Below are 17,038 nucleotides of genomic sequence, written 5' to 3'. Positions count from 1 at the left end.
TGCCGATCTCCGGACTTCTACATTTCGAGTATATGTCGAGTCGAACAACCAGTCGATGTGCAGAATAAAACAGCATATATGAGGCTCACCCGTCCAGTCACCCCCATCATGGATCACATGCTGGGTATGGCATAATCTGAGAAGTGAAAGGTCCCCAATATCACCCAACCATTCGTTTCCTTTCCGTGTACGGATCATGTCACAGCAGCAAGATCGAGCTCGTGAGCGAAGTATCAGTACTACGAACAATCGGCTAGTCAATGGTTGGAGAAGGCCAGCTCATTTAAATGAAACCATTTCCCTTACCCTGGCATATGATTCGTATTCTCCCGGGCGGCGAACAAGTGTTACAACATAGCGGTCCGGTCTGCCTCGAACCACTGTCTATTCGTTGTACTTAGTGTTCTGTGCGGCGTGTCCGGAAATAATGCAGGAAGATCAGGGGTGGGCTCAACGAAAAAAAAAAAAAAAAAGAATCAACGTTGGAGGAGAACTCGGGGGCTGTGGCCGAGCCAGCAGCCAACGTCATATGATTACACGGCAGAGACGCGTGGAGTGTCCTCGGGCACAAGGCAAGCTGCTGCACCACCATCTAATTTGATTCTCGTGTTGCAACTCAGCAGTTACAGAAATACAATGATGGTGGATTTTCACCTTGAATACCTTGGATCAATAAATCAAGGAATACAGAGAGACCGACAGAAATAAGGAGAGGATATAGAAGAGAGTATTGCAAGATGGCCACATCAATTTAATTGTATGCTCACAAAACCACGAATGGACATGTCTTGGGAGGGACCAGAGTCGGGAATGCTTATGAATGCCATGTCATGGTAACGGGAGGTTGTGACTTGTGCTCTCATAAATGAGATATTTGCTTCACTTGAAGTAGTTCCACAGAGATCGCCAGACTTACAACTTTCTGGTGAAAAATAGAACGGAGAGTTCCGGTAGAAAGTATAAGATTGGACGGTAGCATCAAGTTTACTTTATCGTGTTGACCTTGTTTGTGGAACCGGATCTTTTCATGGGTTCAAGCCGAAATACCGTGATCATACGTTATATTGTCAAGGTGCATTGTACTATAGTAGCTTATGCCATGAATCGAGTACAATACCCTACTACTGGTAAAACGATTAGCCTGATGGAAAGATAACCTTAATACTGACAGCAGGTCCGAGGGAGATGAATATGGAGAAGGATCACTGCATGGGCTCCAGAGTCGTGTCTGGAAATATTCGGCTAACGGGAGACTGCCGCAAGTTGCTGGAGAATCAAACACGACCCGCTGTTTGGGGATTCGAGATTCTTGCGCGCGACAGCTTGACTGCACGCGCTTGGCTAGTGTAGTGCAGGCACTCTCCCTGGCTTGCCCCACCTAACCCATACTAAGAATAGTCCTGGTAGCGGCTATTTCAACATTAAATAACTGGTGCCTCCAGGACTGCACCTGTAGGGAGGGTTCCGCCACAGCACAGCCAAATCCAAATCCTCAACCCTACGGGGCTACCATGCGTGTGGTTCCTCGGCCCAGCCCAGCCGGAAACCAGCCGGAGTTGACCAAGTCGATTACGGGTATTTTGCGAATACTGCCTTGGTAATGATTGACGATCAAATAGTTTCTGGCACATATTGGTTACCACAACCAAGCTTTCTGTTTTTTTTTGTTCTCTCTCCCTTTTTTTACAACTTGTACCACTTACAGTAGTGCAAACTCCAATAACCTTCTATGCTTAATGCTCATACTATAGTATTTTTCACCGATAGCGACCCATTAGTATGGTGCTGAAAAGCTTTTTGGAACCGAGAGTGAGCGAACCGTTGAATCGCACGAGTAATGATGGGACATGGGTGCAAAACATGACCCCTTGTCGGAAGTCGGAGCGTCGATGCTATGGTACTGGTCGCATTGCTCTATGATGGAGATCTTCTATCTGGTAAGGTAAAATCATCAGTCGGGTAAAGGTGAGTGTGGGTGATTAGCAGGGTAATCAATCACTCATAGCTGGAGGATGGATTTGGGGAGGCTGTGAAGGCAGGCATACTTGACCGAGACCTTTCGCCCATTCGTGCTTCACCGGCCGCTTACCCTGACCAGAACGGCTGCGCCTTCTCACTGACAACATTTTATTTTTAATTAGTTATAATATTTTTCTTTGGCTTACTCTGTCGAGCAGGCCTCGCGCATCAGCAAGCAACCACTTTAACGCACTAATCACCTTAAGTAATTCGGCTGACAAGTCATAAGCGCCATGGACGGTACCCATTAACCAAAGCGATTTAAGCAACCAACAAAACGCCATTGCCTGCAACTCTAAGGCGTAGGGAACAACATCTTGGTGTTTTAATGCTTGGCATTTCTCCTTCAGAAATATCGATTTGGGAGACTGGAAGAAACAATTTTTTCCTTTCATCAACAACTTCGATCTTGAGCCTTACGCCTGGTTGATGTCTGTCTGTTGACGGTAATGATATCTGGGGGAAACAGGCAGAACAGACCTGAGATATATACCTTGAAAGCGACGACATACCTGCAGCATCTCTGTGATGAGGACGTGCCCTTTCACCCAGTCCGACTTATATGATGGATTCAAAATATGATGCAAACGAAAGGGCCGACAGCTTTCGTCCTGTGCTAAACCGGCAAGTATCCAATATGTCTGATGTCGCCATGGACAGTGGGAGACGAATAAGGCCAAGTCACTCCCTTGTTTCTTTGCCTTCCATCGCGTCGCCTCAGCCGACGCAAGATTTCTATACCTCTACGCAGCAGCCACCCTCGCTGCCTTCTCAGATACCATCTCGACAAGGCAGTTCCAAAGGACGAGACTTGACCTCTAGTCCTATCGAAATACAAAACCAACATTCCGAAGACTACAACCGAAATTTGTCTCAGGCGAGCCTACCTGACGACGCATCTCAACCCATAGCCGCCGACTCAACCCCTCGGATTCTCTTGCAGTCACCAAACCTCACACCTGAGAGCGCCCAGTCTTATATAAAGGGACAAGAGCCAACAATATGTGAGGAAGACAAGACCTCGGTGGATATCACATCGATACAGTTCACTGGCTACAGTGGTGATCCCGCCAAGTCTCCGGCGCTTTCGAGGCCGACACCCGAGCCATCACCAGTCTTTGGACAAGATGGCATGGGTTTTGACTTGTCCACCGCAGCTGGTCTTGGGCCGTGGTCACACAGCCAGGAAGACAACTTGAGAGAGGCCTCGCCCGAGCAAAGGGCTCGTTATGGTTCTCTGGCAGGTGGCCTCGGCTCCGGCTTCCAGGCCGCGACGATAAGAGAGGCCGATCTGGTGCTTGCTGCACCCCCTATCCCCAAAAAAAGAGAGCCTATGTCCTTCACCAGGCAAGTTTCTGCAAAGCTGAGCCGGATGAAGACGATTAGGCTTGCCCAGAGCGAGGCCGACAGGCGCGACGAGATCATCGAGGTCATCATGGAGTGTCCGCCGAAGCAAGGCCCCAACTCAGCGAATTTCGACATGAGTGATATGGGCGGTCCATCCTCGTCACTGGAGGATTTGAAGAGCCCTTTCCAGCCAGGGATGCGCAGGACGACATTTCCAACAAAGAACGAGGAGAAGACACAAATATTTTATCCACAGCCGAACTGGAGACCCTTCGTCATGCGCGGGCCGTATATGGGCTATCTCATCCTTCTCGCACTTGGCATGGGCATTGGGACTGAGCTCTTGTACCGTCAGTCCGTGGAGCAGCCTCTGCTTACTTTCAAATCACCCGAGGACATATCTGCCGCAACCTACCTTACCCTCAAGTTTGGGCCGACAATAGTATCTGTTGTGTTTGGTGTGTTATGGCAGATGACAGACATTGAGGTCCGACGACTCGAGCCGTTCCACCAGCTCTCCAAGCCGGAGGGCGCGCTCGCGCAAGAGTCTATCAGCATAGACTACATCACATTCATCAGCTTCTTCCGCCCCTTCCGAGCGCTTCAATATCGCCACCACGCCGTCTTTCTCTCTTCGGCTGCATCGCTGTTGGCCACCACACTCGTGCCAACCCTGGGCGCTGCCTCAATTGTCATGAAGCCTGACAGGCAGGAGAGGCTTGCCAACCCAGGGGTGGAGAAATCAATCATCATCAACCCCGTCTGGGCGCGCTGTCTTACAAGTGTTCTCGTCATTGTGGCATTTTTGGGTGGTGTTTTGCTTTACGTTCTCAATACCAGGAAGTCTGGGCTTAGTGCGGACGTCAAGGGCATCTCGGGGCTGGCTTCCATGGCAGTTGTTAGCCGTAAGTATATCTTTTCTGAGGAGCACCTCTTGGTTGCTCCGACTCTTCTTTATCTTTGTGTAACCTGCTAACAGTTAACATCTATCTCTCTTTAGACATCCTGATGGACTTTCAAGATATGGACACTGCGCAGCCCCATGATATCCATCGCCAACTCAAGAACAGGCGTTATGCTCTCCGTAACTCGTCACTGGCGCCCATGGACAGCCAGCCGGTATCGCTAGCATCGCGGCGCAGAACATCGACCCTTCAAGGTAGCAGCAGCAGCGCCATGAGCAGCGACAACAATCCCAACGGCCTCTCGCAAAACCCACACCCACTCATGCTGCGAGCAGCAGGCTGCGTGCCCCTGATCGGCGCCATTGTAGTGTTCTTCATATTAATTTACGTGGTGATCTTTGTGAGCGATGCCGCGGTCATCTCGGACCGTGCACCCTGGGTCATTACGATGTTGGCCGTCACAATCAAGATGGGCTGGGGTGGGCTGGACGCGGATCTGCGCATGATGGAGCCGTACCACATCCTGTGGCGCCGCCACGCTCCGCCCAAGACCCTGACGCTTGACTACACGGCCATGCCCGTGGGCTGGGTGGCGGTCAAGGGGCTCTTCAACAGGCACTTTCTCGTCTTCCTCGTCGGCCTCGGCTCCGTCATGTCCGAGGTGCTTACCGTCCTGGTCACCTCGCTGTCTACCGTATCCGGGGAGGACTTTTTGAAGCGCGAGCCTACGCAGTCCATGCAGCCGAAGGTGAGTCTCATCCTGGACGACGATGACGAGGCCGGCCGCACCGTCAAGGCCGGTCAGGAGACTCAGAGCTCCTTTTTCACCACCCTAGCGGCCGTCTCCTTCATCTTGGTCTACATGGCCATAGTCGCGGGCATAGTGGCCATCAAGCGTGGACGACCGTTTCTGCCCCGCCAGCCAAACACAATTGGTAAGTTTTGATTGATACTCAAAGAAACAGCAAACAAACAAAGAAACTTTTATTAACTTGATATGATTTTTTTTTTCACGGTTTGCAGCAAGCGTTCTCGCCTTTATCCACCAGAGCAAGATGGTCTACGACTTTGTCGGAACCAGCAAGTTCAACAGGAACGCCATGAAGAAGCGTCTGGCAGAGGTTGGCAAGACCTACGGTGTCGGTTGGTTCACGGGCCGCGACGGGCAGACGCACTGTGGTGTCGACGAGGAGGAGCTCCTGGGCGACTTTATTCCAGGCTATGGGCTTGGTGATACCAAGCAGCCATGGGTGGCTGTGTGATCCTATTCATGGTATGGAGTGTTGACAATCGAATAATGGTATTTGTATTCTTGATAGCGCCCCCTAGGACATCCTAGCAATGATAATGAATGGCATACCCATGAGATGGCACATGAGATACGTACAAGCACTTTTAGGCATCTGGGCGATCTTTATGCTATTCGATTCTATTATAGCGCACAGTCATCTGATTTGCTTGAATGATTTCGGAAAATATTTGTACATGCTATATGCAGTATGCGGCTTTGCCAAAGGATTTCTTATTATTGTTCCTCCAGCCTTCGATCTGCAGGTACAACATTATGCGCGTGATTTCACATGTAGGCATCTGCCTGCCAGAGAATCAATGCAAGCCCCCGCGGGGCTCTCAAGGAATATCCATCGACACCAAAGATGTGGCTGCCAAACTTGAAGGGGGGGGGGGGGGGGGGGGGGAAAGAAGGAAACAAAAGAAGTCCACGATGCTTTTGCAACGTAAGGGTCGGGCATTCGTCGTAAAGTTTATCGCTCACATCAATAAGCCCCGAAGCCGCATCGTAACACGGGGTGTGCGTCTATATAAGCGACCGCCCTCCCATTCCAACAACCCGTATCCATCAGAAGTCCCTTGCTGACCCAGGTATTGTTTCTTTTTTGCTGGCTCTATGGTTTCACTTGGGCACCCGTCGAAACGATTCGTATCAAGCCCGACGGTCTCGTCTGTGAATCGTACAGTAAGTACAGTGAAGAACGGGAATTCTATGCGCAACTATCATTGTACCCAGTATAGTGTAGTGTATCGAACGCTCCATGATTTGGAAAAAAGGCTTTTTTTTTGTTTTTGCTTTGTTTTGCATGTGTTACTTGGTCGTTTAGGCAGGTCCCTAATGGTTGCATAATGGATTCAATGTTTTGATGATCTATAACTTGGATCGTACCACGTGAATCTCTTAGGGGCATCGACGCCGCACATTCCTCCATCCCTCCACCAGCTTGCAAACCGTTAAAACCCGCAAGAACATGTAAGACCTCATATGGTGATTGACGATGAACAAACAACAAACATACTCTTTTGTTCCTGAATGACCATGACCAAATTCGGACTACCGGTAGGGTTGGGTTGCCTCGTGCTAAAGTAACGTCGAGTCAAACTTTACTTTTTTAGCTAGGTACACAGTTTTACCACCTGACCCCCCTCAAAAAAAAAAAAAAAAAAAAAAAAAAAAAAAAAAAGTAGTAACGCAAAGCACTAAGCGACCGCATTCGTAGCAGAGAAATTGCGAGGGACGAACAAGGGGAGGGACTCCAGAACACACACACACACCCCCCAGCCCACACCCCGGTTTTGCTCCAGAAAGGCGGCAGACTGACTGGCGGGGGGAGAACAGAAAATGCAAACCGGCTCTTGTTTGATCTGCGCCCACCAGCAGATCCCACTTCACCCAACTCTTGGGGGGTGGTTTTGCGCGCCAGGACGGACAAAAAAATCCAAAACCTCGGGCTCTTCTCCGTGGGTATAATGCGAAACGAGGCGAGCAAAAGTTTTTGTTTTTGTCCCCCTCCATCCTGTTGTGTGAGAATTTGAGCATTCGGTTATATGGGGGTGTCTTTTACATAACGTATACTTTCTTCTCCAACCACCCAAATACTTCGTACTTGCTGCTAGGTACAGAGACGATTGATACATTGTTAATCCTTTCGGTCACGGAAAAGCTTGTTATCAATTTCGTCCGGTTTGTTACCAATGGTACAGCAACCGACATTTGTGCAGAGTTCCATGCAGAGAGCACATTTCCAGATCAAGATCGGATGGAGAAAGCCCGTAAAAAGAAGACAGCGGGAAGCCGTGCACGTTTGGAAACCATTGATGCGTACCGGGTTGTTTTTTAGGCCCAAGGGTCTTTTCTTCTTTTCTTTTTTTTTTGTATGTTGCTTGCTATGATGTTCTTCTTATTGTTTTAACATTTTTTCTTTTCTTTATTCTTGTACCTGATCAACTTTTTACGAATACAAAACCTCTGCTCACTGACCGTTATATTATTGTGTACATGGCAAGTTCGTTTGTGCGTATTGATGACGCAACACACACACCCCCCAAATTTACAAAAAGCTGTTACGATCAGCCTTGTGCAGCATGCCGTCCGGTTTCTTTGTGGGTAGAAGACGGGCCGCCTCAGCTGATCCTTTCTTCAGTCCTGCCGCCCCAGTGTGTCTATATACCATACCAGATTTCTGCGCCTGCCCAGTTGGAATGTGGATTGATATGATGCAATTTGGGTCTTGTCCTGACTCTTTGTAGCCCAGGTAACTGACTGAGATCTTGTAGAGCAAATTCAATTGATATCTCCGTGAGGTTGGTAACTGAAGGTTTGTTTGATTTGTAACTAGGACAGTTTAGTTCAGGTACAGTGGCGCTGAACCTGGAGCTAGGTGTTGGATCGTCCTTTTTGTGCTTGGGTTATTCAAAAAGATCAACAAACCGGAAGTATACTTTGCAAACGTCCAGAAGATCAATAGAATAAGTTGTTACTGCTACCATTTGTAGATACTTTGTATTAGATACTTTTGAAAGTATGACACCAATTAGTAATAGCGCACAAGCTTCAAAAAAAAAAAAAAAAAAAAAAGAGAAACAGTCCACGAGCAAAATCGGAATGGACAAAATAAAAGACCCCTTTCGTCCAAAAGCGTCGAGTACAAACGGGCAAACGGGCCAGCTGGGATCCGAACGGCGAAGCGATTCGTCGTTTTGGTGGAGTTCTTTGATTAGTCCGTGAGGCTGTGCAAAAGATGGATCAACTGGATTGGCTCCCCTTCGTTTAAGGAAATTAATTATTGGGCGGCGACGCACAACTGGCAATGCCGACAAAATTGACCCTGACGAAACGCTTCTTCATTGCGAGAATCCCCAAGGCTGCCAATGTGTTGCCCAGTTCTTGAGTTTAATATGAGTTTGGGGTATTGACATTTGTTTATTTGTATTTTTATTTTTTATATTTTTTATATTTTTACTTTCAATAAAAGACAAGAAAGAAATTAATACTTTATGATACGGTCATTCTCCCAAAGCCAACTAAGGACAGGAATGTGGTTTTCCAGGGTACAAATCTTATCCGTCATAAATCAAATCGCCAAGCAAATGCCTTCAAAAGCTACCGTCTGCCATCTCATCATCAAACATGAAGGAATATGCAAAGACGACGTAATGCAAGAGTGCAAAGCAAGAAACCGAAACGAACATGGATATTTTACAACAGCTGACAGAGAAAGCAAGCGTCCGACGCACCAGTCAATAGTGTTCTCTCTGTGTTATTGTGATCTTTGACCATGATCGCCAAGCAGCGTTGACGCCAGCCGTGGCTGCAAAGGTTCACGTAAAGTCATTCCAAGGCATTGGCGGGTCAGGGAACAGAGAGAAAAATAGGTAAGGGAAGTCGGGACTTGTACAGTACTGTCGGGAGGCAGTGCAGATGACGCTTCAGGAGCCGGCGGCTGGGCCAAAAGTCACTTTTGGTAGTAGAGACCTGTACAGTACACGCAATTTGCCAAAAGGGTACTTGAAGCGCCACCTAATTTAGCTGCATATCCCAGGTCGCCCTTGTCACTGCGTGCCAAGAGAAGGTATCTTTGATGACTCGTCAGTCCTCCCACCCCTCGTAGAAGCCCAGTTTTTTTTACCCCTTTGAATTGCGGCACCCCTGTGAAGGCCAGGCTAGGCCCAGCGTCAAACCGTTCCACGTCCGTCGGTCGCTGACTTGACCTTGTTTTGTCCAACTCCACGCTTCTAATCTCCCCATCTTTCCACACTCGCTTTCAATCAAACAGACCTTCCTTCTTTCTTCTTCGTGGTCAGGAACGCGAAATAGTTACAGCCCTTCATATCTCTAATCAATCGTTTTGAAAACGTGCTTCTGGGGAGCCGTTTGTGAATCGGTTGAAAGATTATCGTCGAGCAGCAGATTACTCTCGCTTGCATCTCCTGCCGCCGAAGGGGTGTAGTAAACCAACCACCTTCTTATCAACCAACTTTCTTCGAACCGCCCAGACCGACGACCATCCCGCCTCGATCCACATCAATCGACGACGACAACAATCTATGCGATCGTCTATCTAGAGAGAAGCATTTCCAGCCGCTCCTCTCAGGGCATCATCATCCCATCCGTACAGGTTCAATCGGACCGCAAAGTCAATTCGGCAACATCGGATCGAACTAGCGACGAATTTCGACATTGAGAAATAGAAAGGGGCTACTGGATTTTTGAGGGGCCGACCATCACCCTATAGCGATCATGCTACCATTATTATCGAAGGCATCATGCCTTCTTCCGACGCTGCTCACTGTGGCATCCTTCCTGGCGCCTGTAGTTGCGGACCAGCCGATATTGAAGTCGACGTCGCTTTACCCATGTGCGGATAACTCTGGGTTCAGTGCCAGTCTCTTCACCGTTCAGTTCACGCCCGAGAACAACTCGGTCCTCGTTGAAGCAGCCTTTGTGTCTTCGATTGAGGGCAAGGTCATTTTCGACGCTCAAGTCTCGGCCTACGGATACACGTTCCTGTCCCAGAAACTGGACCCTTGCGATAAAGACTCACCACTGAAGGGATTATGTCCGATGACTGCTGGAAAGATTCCTATGCCAAAATTCACCCTCGACGTGCCCGCATCAGCAACAAAGCAGATTCCCTCAATCGCCTTCAACTTCCCCGACCTCGATGCCAAAGTCAAGATCCTGATCAGCTACGCCGACGGCGCCAACAAGGGCAAGCAGGTGGCGTGTGTACAGGCCGAATTCCAGAACGGAAAGACAGTAGATCTTCTCGGAATCAAGTGGGCAACTGCCATCGTTGCTGGTCTTGCTTTGCTAGCCTCGGCCGTTATCAACGGTCTGGGCCATTCAAACGCAGCCTCGCACGTCGCTGCCAATGCACTGTCGCTCTTTGGTTACTTCCAAGCCCAGGCCATGATTGGCATGACGGGTGTGACTTTGCCCCCTATTGTTCGCGCCTGGACTCAGAACTTCCAGTGGACCATGGGTATCATCCGTGTTGGTTTCATGCAAGATATTGCGACCTGGTACCAGCGCGCCACGGGAGGCACACCGGCGACGCTTTTCGACGACTTACAGTCGGTTTCCGTCCAGATTATGAAGCGCTCGCTCCAAGCCGTTCCTCAAATTGCCGACAGGGCCCACGGTGTCTACACCCGCTCCCTGGCCAGGATGCCGCGCGACGTTGCAACCACTGCCGGTCAGATCTCGGAGACGGGTGCACACCTGATGAAGCGTGGCAACATCAAGACTGATTCGGGTAGCTTCGTCGTCTATGGCATCCAGCGCGCTGCCTTCAAGGCCGGAATTGAGACCACCAACCTGTTTTTGACTGGATTGATGTTCTTCTGCATCTTTGTCATCATTGTCGCTATCGGCGTCGTCGTTTTCAAGGGCTTTTGCGAGCTTGCAGCCAGGCGTAACTGGACCAAGCCTGACACTTTCCTCGAGTTCCGTCAGACCTGGCTTACCGTCCTCAAGGGTATCCTCTTCCGTGTTACACTTATTGGTCTTCCTCAAATGACCATTCTCTGTCTCTGGGAGTTCACTCAGGTCGACTCGTCAGCTCTCGTGGTCCTGGCTGTCTTCTTCCTGATCGGTATGATTGCCACTCTGGGATGGGCCGCCTTCAAGGTCATTCGGATTGCCCGTCGTTCGGTTGCCATGCACCGCAACCCGGCCTACATTCTCTTTGCGGATCCCCAGTGCCTCAACAAGTGGGGTTTCCTCTACGTCCAGTTCCGCGCATCAGCCTACTACTTTATCGTTCCTTTCCTGGTTTACATCATCATCAAGTCCATGTTCGTTGCTTTCGCCCAGAACAATGGAACTGCCCAGGCCATTGGGTTCATTCTGATCGAGGCTGCTGCACTCATTACCGCTTCAGTGCTTAGACCCTGGATGGACAAGAGCACAAACTCGTTCAACATTTCCATTTGTGTCATGAACTTCCTCAACTCAATCTTCCTCTTGATCTTCACCGAGGTTTTCAGCCAGCCTGCATTGGTCACGGGTGTTGTGGGCCTGATTCTTTGGATCTCCAACGCAGTCTTTGCCCTCGTCCTGTTGCTCATGCTTATTGTTACAACCACCATTGTACTATTCCGTAAGAACCCCGACAACCGCTACCAGGTCATGGCCGACGACCGTACCTCGTTCATGAAGTCGCAGACTCAACTTACTGCTACCACGGAGCTGGATGCTCTGGCTGCCACTGCTCGTGGTGACAAGGCTGGCTACAAGAACGACCTCGATGACGACGCCGACTCGATCTCCTCGGCTTCAATTCGCCGCCGCCAGGATCCTGCCAACATGCCGCTACCTCCTTCGACCGCCAACTCGTCGTACAAGGAGTCGGCTCCTCCCAAGTCACCGGTCGACCCGTCGGTACCTCTGTTCCCTGCGGATGGTCGTCGTGGTCAGTATGGCCCTGGTGGCGTGCCAAACCGTACACCGAGCCCTTACAACCCCAGTTCGTCAACATCAAATCTGTCAACACATGGGGGTTACAGGCAGCAACAAAATACCAGTCCAGGAGGATTCAGGCCAAACACTGCGCCTAGGTAAGTTTCACGATTCAAACAAGTACGGTTTTTTGATATAGTAAAAACAAGGAGGCTAACTCCTTTACTCTTTGCAGCCCATGGCAACGAGGTGCCGGTTACGACTAGATGAACCATTAGAAACCCGAGCTGAAAGTGCCGAGCTCGGCACATGATGAAATGTACCATCGGAGCGCAAAACGAGCATCAACTACAACCGGGTTGCCTTGCATAGTTTTCTTTTTGTTATTTGTAAAGGGAATGTTCATTTTTTATTTTGCACAACCAGTCATGCGAGATACCCGCCTTTGGGGTTATTTTCACATATAAACATGCATGACAGACAGGCGTTGGAGATGGCGGCCACCATACGCAACTAGTCTTTTTTTTTTGTTCTTTTACTTTCACTTCCTTTGTTTACTCTGTGGCCGCGCGCGTGCTATTTTCTATGTTGTATTTTCCTTTCTTTTCCATCTACCAAAACTTGTTTATTCCAAGTGTAACCATCCATCTAGAGGATTACTATTACCACGTGAGCAGCTCAATGGCGGGACCCGAGGGAGTTAGGTCAGATCGTGTGTACATAAGCAGCAAGACACAGAAGTTGTATTATGAATGGACAAGGTGGTCTTGATAATGGACCAGGTAGTCTTGACATCAATGGGTGACCCTCGGCTGGGGCTGCCACACTACCAGGGCTGAGTAACCTTCTCAACAAGCATTAACGTTGCCTTGATACTGACCTGGCTACTGGTGTCTTCGCCAATCCATGGTCTATCAGGAGCCGACTCGATACGTTATGCAGACGCCACTTTTTAGTTGTTGTCGAATGCAGGACTATAATGTTGTTTTACCATGGCTGCATATTCTTGTACACAACAACTCCGCGCAAGTACAGACGACCAAAAAAAAAAAAAAAAAAAAAAAAAAAAAAAAAAAAAAGAGAGGTGTGGGGAGTTGTTCAGTATGTAGTAATACGGGCGAGTGGGCGGTTGAACCGATGAATGTGTGCGTATGTGATGTTTGTGATCAGACGGCGTCGTAGGCCCATGTCAGTCAGCATCCACAATAATAAAATAATAATGAAAAAAAAAAGGCAGCTTCAAAACTGTGGGATTTGTGAAACTGTGGCCAGGTCGGGTTCTCATTTGGGACTGTGTTCGTCTCCGCGGGGGAATAAAGTGACAGTAGCGAGTCAATTGTAGGTGCGTACGAGAACTAGTCTAGATAGCACTAGATAGGTCTAGTCATGATGGAATATTGGTAAAAATTCAAATTCAAATTCATTAATCGACGGATAAAAAAAAAAACTTTAAACCGCGCGGATGTCAACTAAGCCAGAACTTGTTTAAACTGTTTTCGAATTTGTGGAGAGCAAGTAATGTGTTTTTATTTTACCAACCGAAGTGTAGAGGTAGGATCGGAAGGGGGTCTCATCATTAGGTCTAGAATAAAGGATCCCATATCTCCCTCAGTCGGTGGATGGATAAGGAGTAGGGTGAAGTTTTAATCAATAAGCCAAGAAAAACAATGACACAAAGACAAAAAGACTCCGGCGTAAATGACATCAATAGAACCAAAAGTAACAGCTGGAAACGACCAATGAAGAAAACAAACGATAGTAAACAGAAAGAGATCATAAAAATGTGAAAAAAAAAGACAAAAAGAATAACAAAAGATAACACATAAACAGCATCTTCATACCAAACAGATGGGCCAACGACATAGAAAGATGATCACTCCCTATATGGCAATTGCCCCGCTAATAAACCGCCCGGTATCCCCACCAGCCGCCGAGACGGCCTGCACAAACGCCTCCTTCATCCTGTCCTCCCGCTCGCGGTTCTCCTTCTCCCGCCGCGCCTTGGTCTTGGACGACCCGCTGGGCGCCACGCCCGCCATGAGAACGTCGTGGTCCATGGCCGTGTAGTTGACGAAGCCGATGCTGAGATTGCCTGCCGCTGACGACGACGACGTCTGCCGCCTCTGCTGCTCCTGCTGCTGTTGCTGTTGCTGGCTCTCCAAGGCGTACAGGTCCAGGTCCGGCCGCGACGCCCAAGACCTCCTCTTGCGGATCGCTGCCGTGGAGGACGCTGAGAGCGACGACGAGTCGCCGTCCCGCAGAGACTGCATCGACGTGCTCCGACGCGACGCCTGCAGCAGCTGCTGCCGCGGCTTGGGGGAAGGCGACGTCGTGGACCGCGCCGAGCCGCTGCCGCCGGACGCCTTGCGCGGGCTCGAGTGTGAGGACACCTTGCGCGGGCTGGCGCCGGATGACACCTTGCGTGGGCTGACGAGCGAGCCGCCGGGACCGCCGTGTCGGGCACCGGAGCTTGGGGCTTTGGGTTTGGGGCGTCGGTGGTTGTGGGTGTTGTTGTTGTTGTTGTTGTTGTTGTTGTTGTTGTTGTTGTTGTTGTTGTTGTTGTTGTTGTTGTTGTTGTTGTTGTTGTTGTTGTTGTGCGGTTTTTGTTGCTGGTGGATGCCGTGGTCTGGCCTGTGGGAGACTTCGGGTGAGAGCATAGGGACGGCTTGGGGCTGCATTTGGAAATTGGCTCCCGGTAGGAGATGGTGTTGCTGTTGCTGGTGTGTTTGATGGACATGGTGGTACTGGTTCAGGAGTTGCTGGTGCTGCTGTTGTTGCAGTGCTAGAAGCGTCGCGGCATGCGGAGGACCTCTCGGCTGTGGCATGTGTATCATCAGTCCATCATTGGTGAGATCCAGTTGGGACATGGAGATGGTGCCATGCTGGTTGGCCTGGGCAGCTGCAAGGTTACGGCTTGATTCTTTCCTTGACATCATTGTATCCGTTGATGCTGCAGCATCAGCTGCGGCGCTAACACCAGCAGCAGATGCAGCAAAACCATAACCCTGGCCCTGCCTTGTATCCATCCTCTCTGTTCCTAGAGGTGAGGGCACAGCTGAATCGAGGAGAGGGAGACCCGTCGGTGACGAACCATTCCAAAACTGAGGTGACAGTTTGAACTGAGCAGCGGCCCACAGCTCCGGGTCGATAGACGCGGCGCTCGTCACTGGCATTGCGGCGTAGTTTGCTGTTGCATATGCCTGCTGCGCCGCCGACATTTCTTGCGCACTCATCAGTGGAGTGCCGCTGGGGGTTTCAGGCAGTACTATCTGCTGCTGTCGACCGCCCGGGTTCGGCTTGGAGTTGAAGGGATCCTCAACAGGGCCCGAGACAAACGGCTGCTGCTGCGTCTGAGTTAGACCACGCCCACTCAGCGGTGGCGTGATGGGGAGGCTGTCATGTGTAGGCATCGATCTATGTATATTGAGCGGCGCCACCGTCATGTCCTCCTCGGGACCCTCGTCCCGTTCCAGCCTCTGTCGCAGGCCATTGCTGACCGAGCGGGAGTGGTGCTGCTGATGATGCGCCCCGCCCCTCCCCAGCGTGGCCGATGCCTTCTTATATATGCCCGAGCACACGTTCGCCAGCCGATTCGTCACCTTCTTGGGTGACCCTCGCCTGGATACGGGGGCCGAGGCGGGGACGGCGGTGGCTTTTCGCGGCGAGTTGACCGAGAGGTGCTCGAACCTGAGGATCTCCGTGTCCGAGTTCGAGCCGGCGTTGTTGACGTCGAAGCTGTTGCTGGGCGACAGGCTTCTGAGGTGCTGCTCGTGGTGATGCATGTTGTCAAAGCTCTCGTTGCTGTTGTGATCGAGGTGTGGTTGTTGTTGTTGTTGTTGATGATGATGGATTTTAAAGTCGAGCTCCTCGTCCGCTGCAGCAACATATACAACATCATCGCTCCTCTGCCCGCCCGACAGGAAAGACAAAGCAGGAGAATGAGGACGGTCCTGCTTGATGTCCAACTCATCATTGGGTTCGACGGTGAACATGTTGCAATGCTCCAAGCCGTCGGTGGACATGGAGTCGCTCGTCGAGATGTTCCCGTCCAGATTCAGACACGAGTCCATGTCGAGCAGGTCCTCAGACGTCAAGAAGCCGCCAATGTTGTTCATCGGCGTCCAGTAGTAGGCCGACTCCGATCCTTGACCCACGTTCATGATGTGATGTTGCCCGTCGACGTGCAAGTCGACATCCGCTGGGTATGTTTCTGTGTTTTGGCTGTTGGAGTTGTGTTGCGAGTCTTGCTCGACACAGTTGCTATCCTGGTAGTTCGAGTCGTGTATGGGGGAAGAAATGATAATACAAGGGAAACTGGCATCAGTTTGGCAAAAAGATGTCTGAAGATCCAGTCCGGATGGCCTCCGGTCCATATTTTGGGTGAACATGTTTCTTGTTTCTGTATTTTGTTACCGTTGCTACGGGAGCACCCGGCTGTATTGGTTGTAATGTAATCAAATGTCTTTGGTTGCTGCGTTGTGTACTTTCCTTTCTCTCTGCCTATCCTATTGCACTGGAATGTAAGCCAAAGTCAACAAAAATCATATATTGTCGATCAAAGGTGTTTCTGGTGCTACAGCAACATGCAACATTGCAACGTGGAGAATGGACGGGTTGGGCTTGTCAGTGCCTTGTGGGCTCCTATCAGAGTTAAATAAAATGTCTCTAATGATTGGAATGCAGAATAAGGCAGCTTGCGTGGTGGACCGTAGCCCCTGGGTCTCGTTTCGATACCAGGTATAGGAGGAAGAGAGATGTCAGAGGTGCCTTGCATTCCTCAGCATACCCTCCAAATGGGGAGAGCGATGAAGGAGCTATTCAACCCCAACCAATCCCATGACAAGGTGTTGGTTTGGATAGTCCCTGTGTTCAAAAGTTTGCCAGGATACAGATCACAGCCTCAAGCGAATTCTTGAAAATAGCAAAAGCATACAAGTCTTTGACTGGCCTTCTGGAGACAAAGACCTCTGATACCACAGGAGTTCTTTCTCTCTTCCCACAAAGAAACGTTGTCGCCCCTAGGGCTGTAGTTGGGAAGGGCCCTGGAGATCTGAGACAGGCTTCCGCCCCCCCC

General features: G+C 50.0%; 3 protein-coding genes across 3 annotated transcripts; 2 read left to right on the top strand and 1 right to left on the bottom strand.

Annotated features, from left to right (window-relative positions):
• Positions 1 to 1,301: 1,301 nt before the first annotated feature.
• On the top strand, positions 1,302 to 5,624 carry PgNI_03342 (uncharacterized protein). Its single transcript, XM_031123397.1, has 3 exons — positions 1,302 to 4,271; positions 4,367 to 5,206; positions 5,295 to 5,624. The coding sequence occupies exons 1-3, from the start codon at positions 2,582 to 2,584 to the stop codon at positions 5,531 to 5,533; spliced, it is 2,769 nt and encodes a 922-aa protein (XP_030983673.1). The 5' UTR covers positions 1,302 to 2,581; the 3' UTR covers positions 5,534 to 5,624.
• A 3,642-nt stretch (positions 5,625 to 9,266) lies between these two features.
• On the top strand, positions 9,267 to 12,885 carry PgNI_03341 (uncharacterized protein). The gene is made up of 2 exons (XM_031123396.1): positions 9,267 to 12,122; positions 12,200 to 12,885. Exons 1-2 carry the CDS (start codon positions 9,802 to 9,804, stop codon positions 12,228 to 12,230), a joined length of 2,352 nt encoding a protein of 783 aa, XP_030984935.1. The 5' UTR covers positions 9,267 to 9,801; the 3' UTR covers positions 12,231 to 12,885.
• Positions 12,886 to 13,844: 959 nt separating this feature from the next.
• PgNI_03340 (uncharacterized protein) lies at positions 13,845 to 16,337 on the bottom strand (the record flags this gene model as incomplete). Its single annotated transcript, XM_031123395.1, has 1 exon — positions 13,845 to 16,337. One exon carries the CDS (start codon positions 16,335 to 16,337, stop codon positions 13,845 to 13,847), a length of 2,493 nt encoding a protein of 830 aa, XP_030983671.1.
• Positions 16,338 to 17,038: the final 701 nt, after the last annotated feature.

The sequence above is a fragment of the Pyricularia grisea genome (genome assembly GCF_004355905.1).
Source record: "Pyricularia grisea strain NI907 chromosome Unknown Pyricularia_grisea_NI907_Scaffold_2, whole genome shotgun sequence".
Lineage (NCBI taxonomy): Eukaryota > Fungi > Ascomycota > Sordariomycetes > Magnaporthales > Pyriculariaceae > Pyricularia > Pyricularia grisea.
The sequence above is the reverse complement of the archived record's forward strand: the minus strand, read 5'-3'. Positions and strand labels throughout refer to the sequence as shown.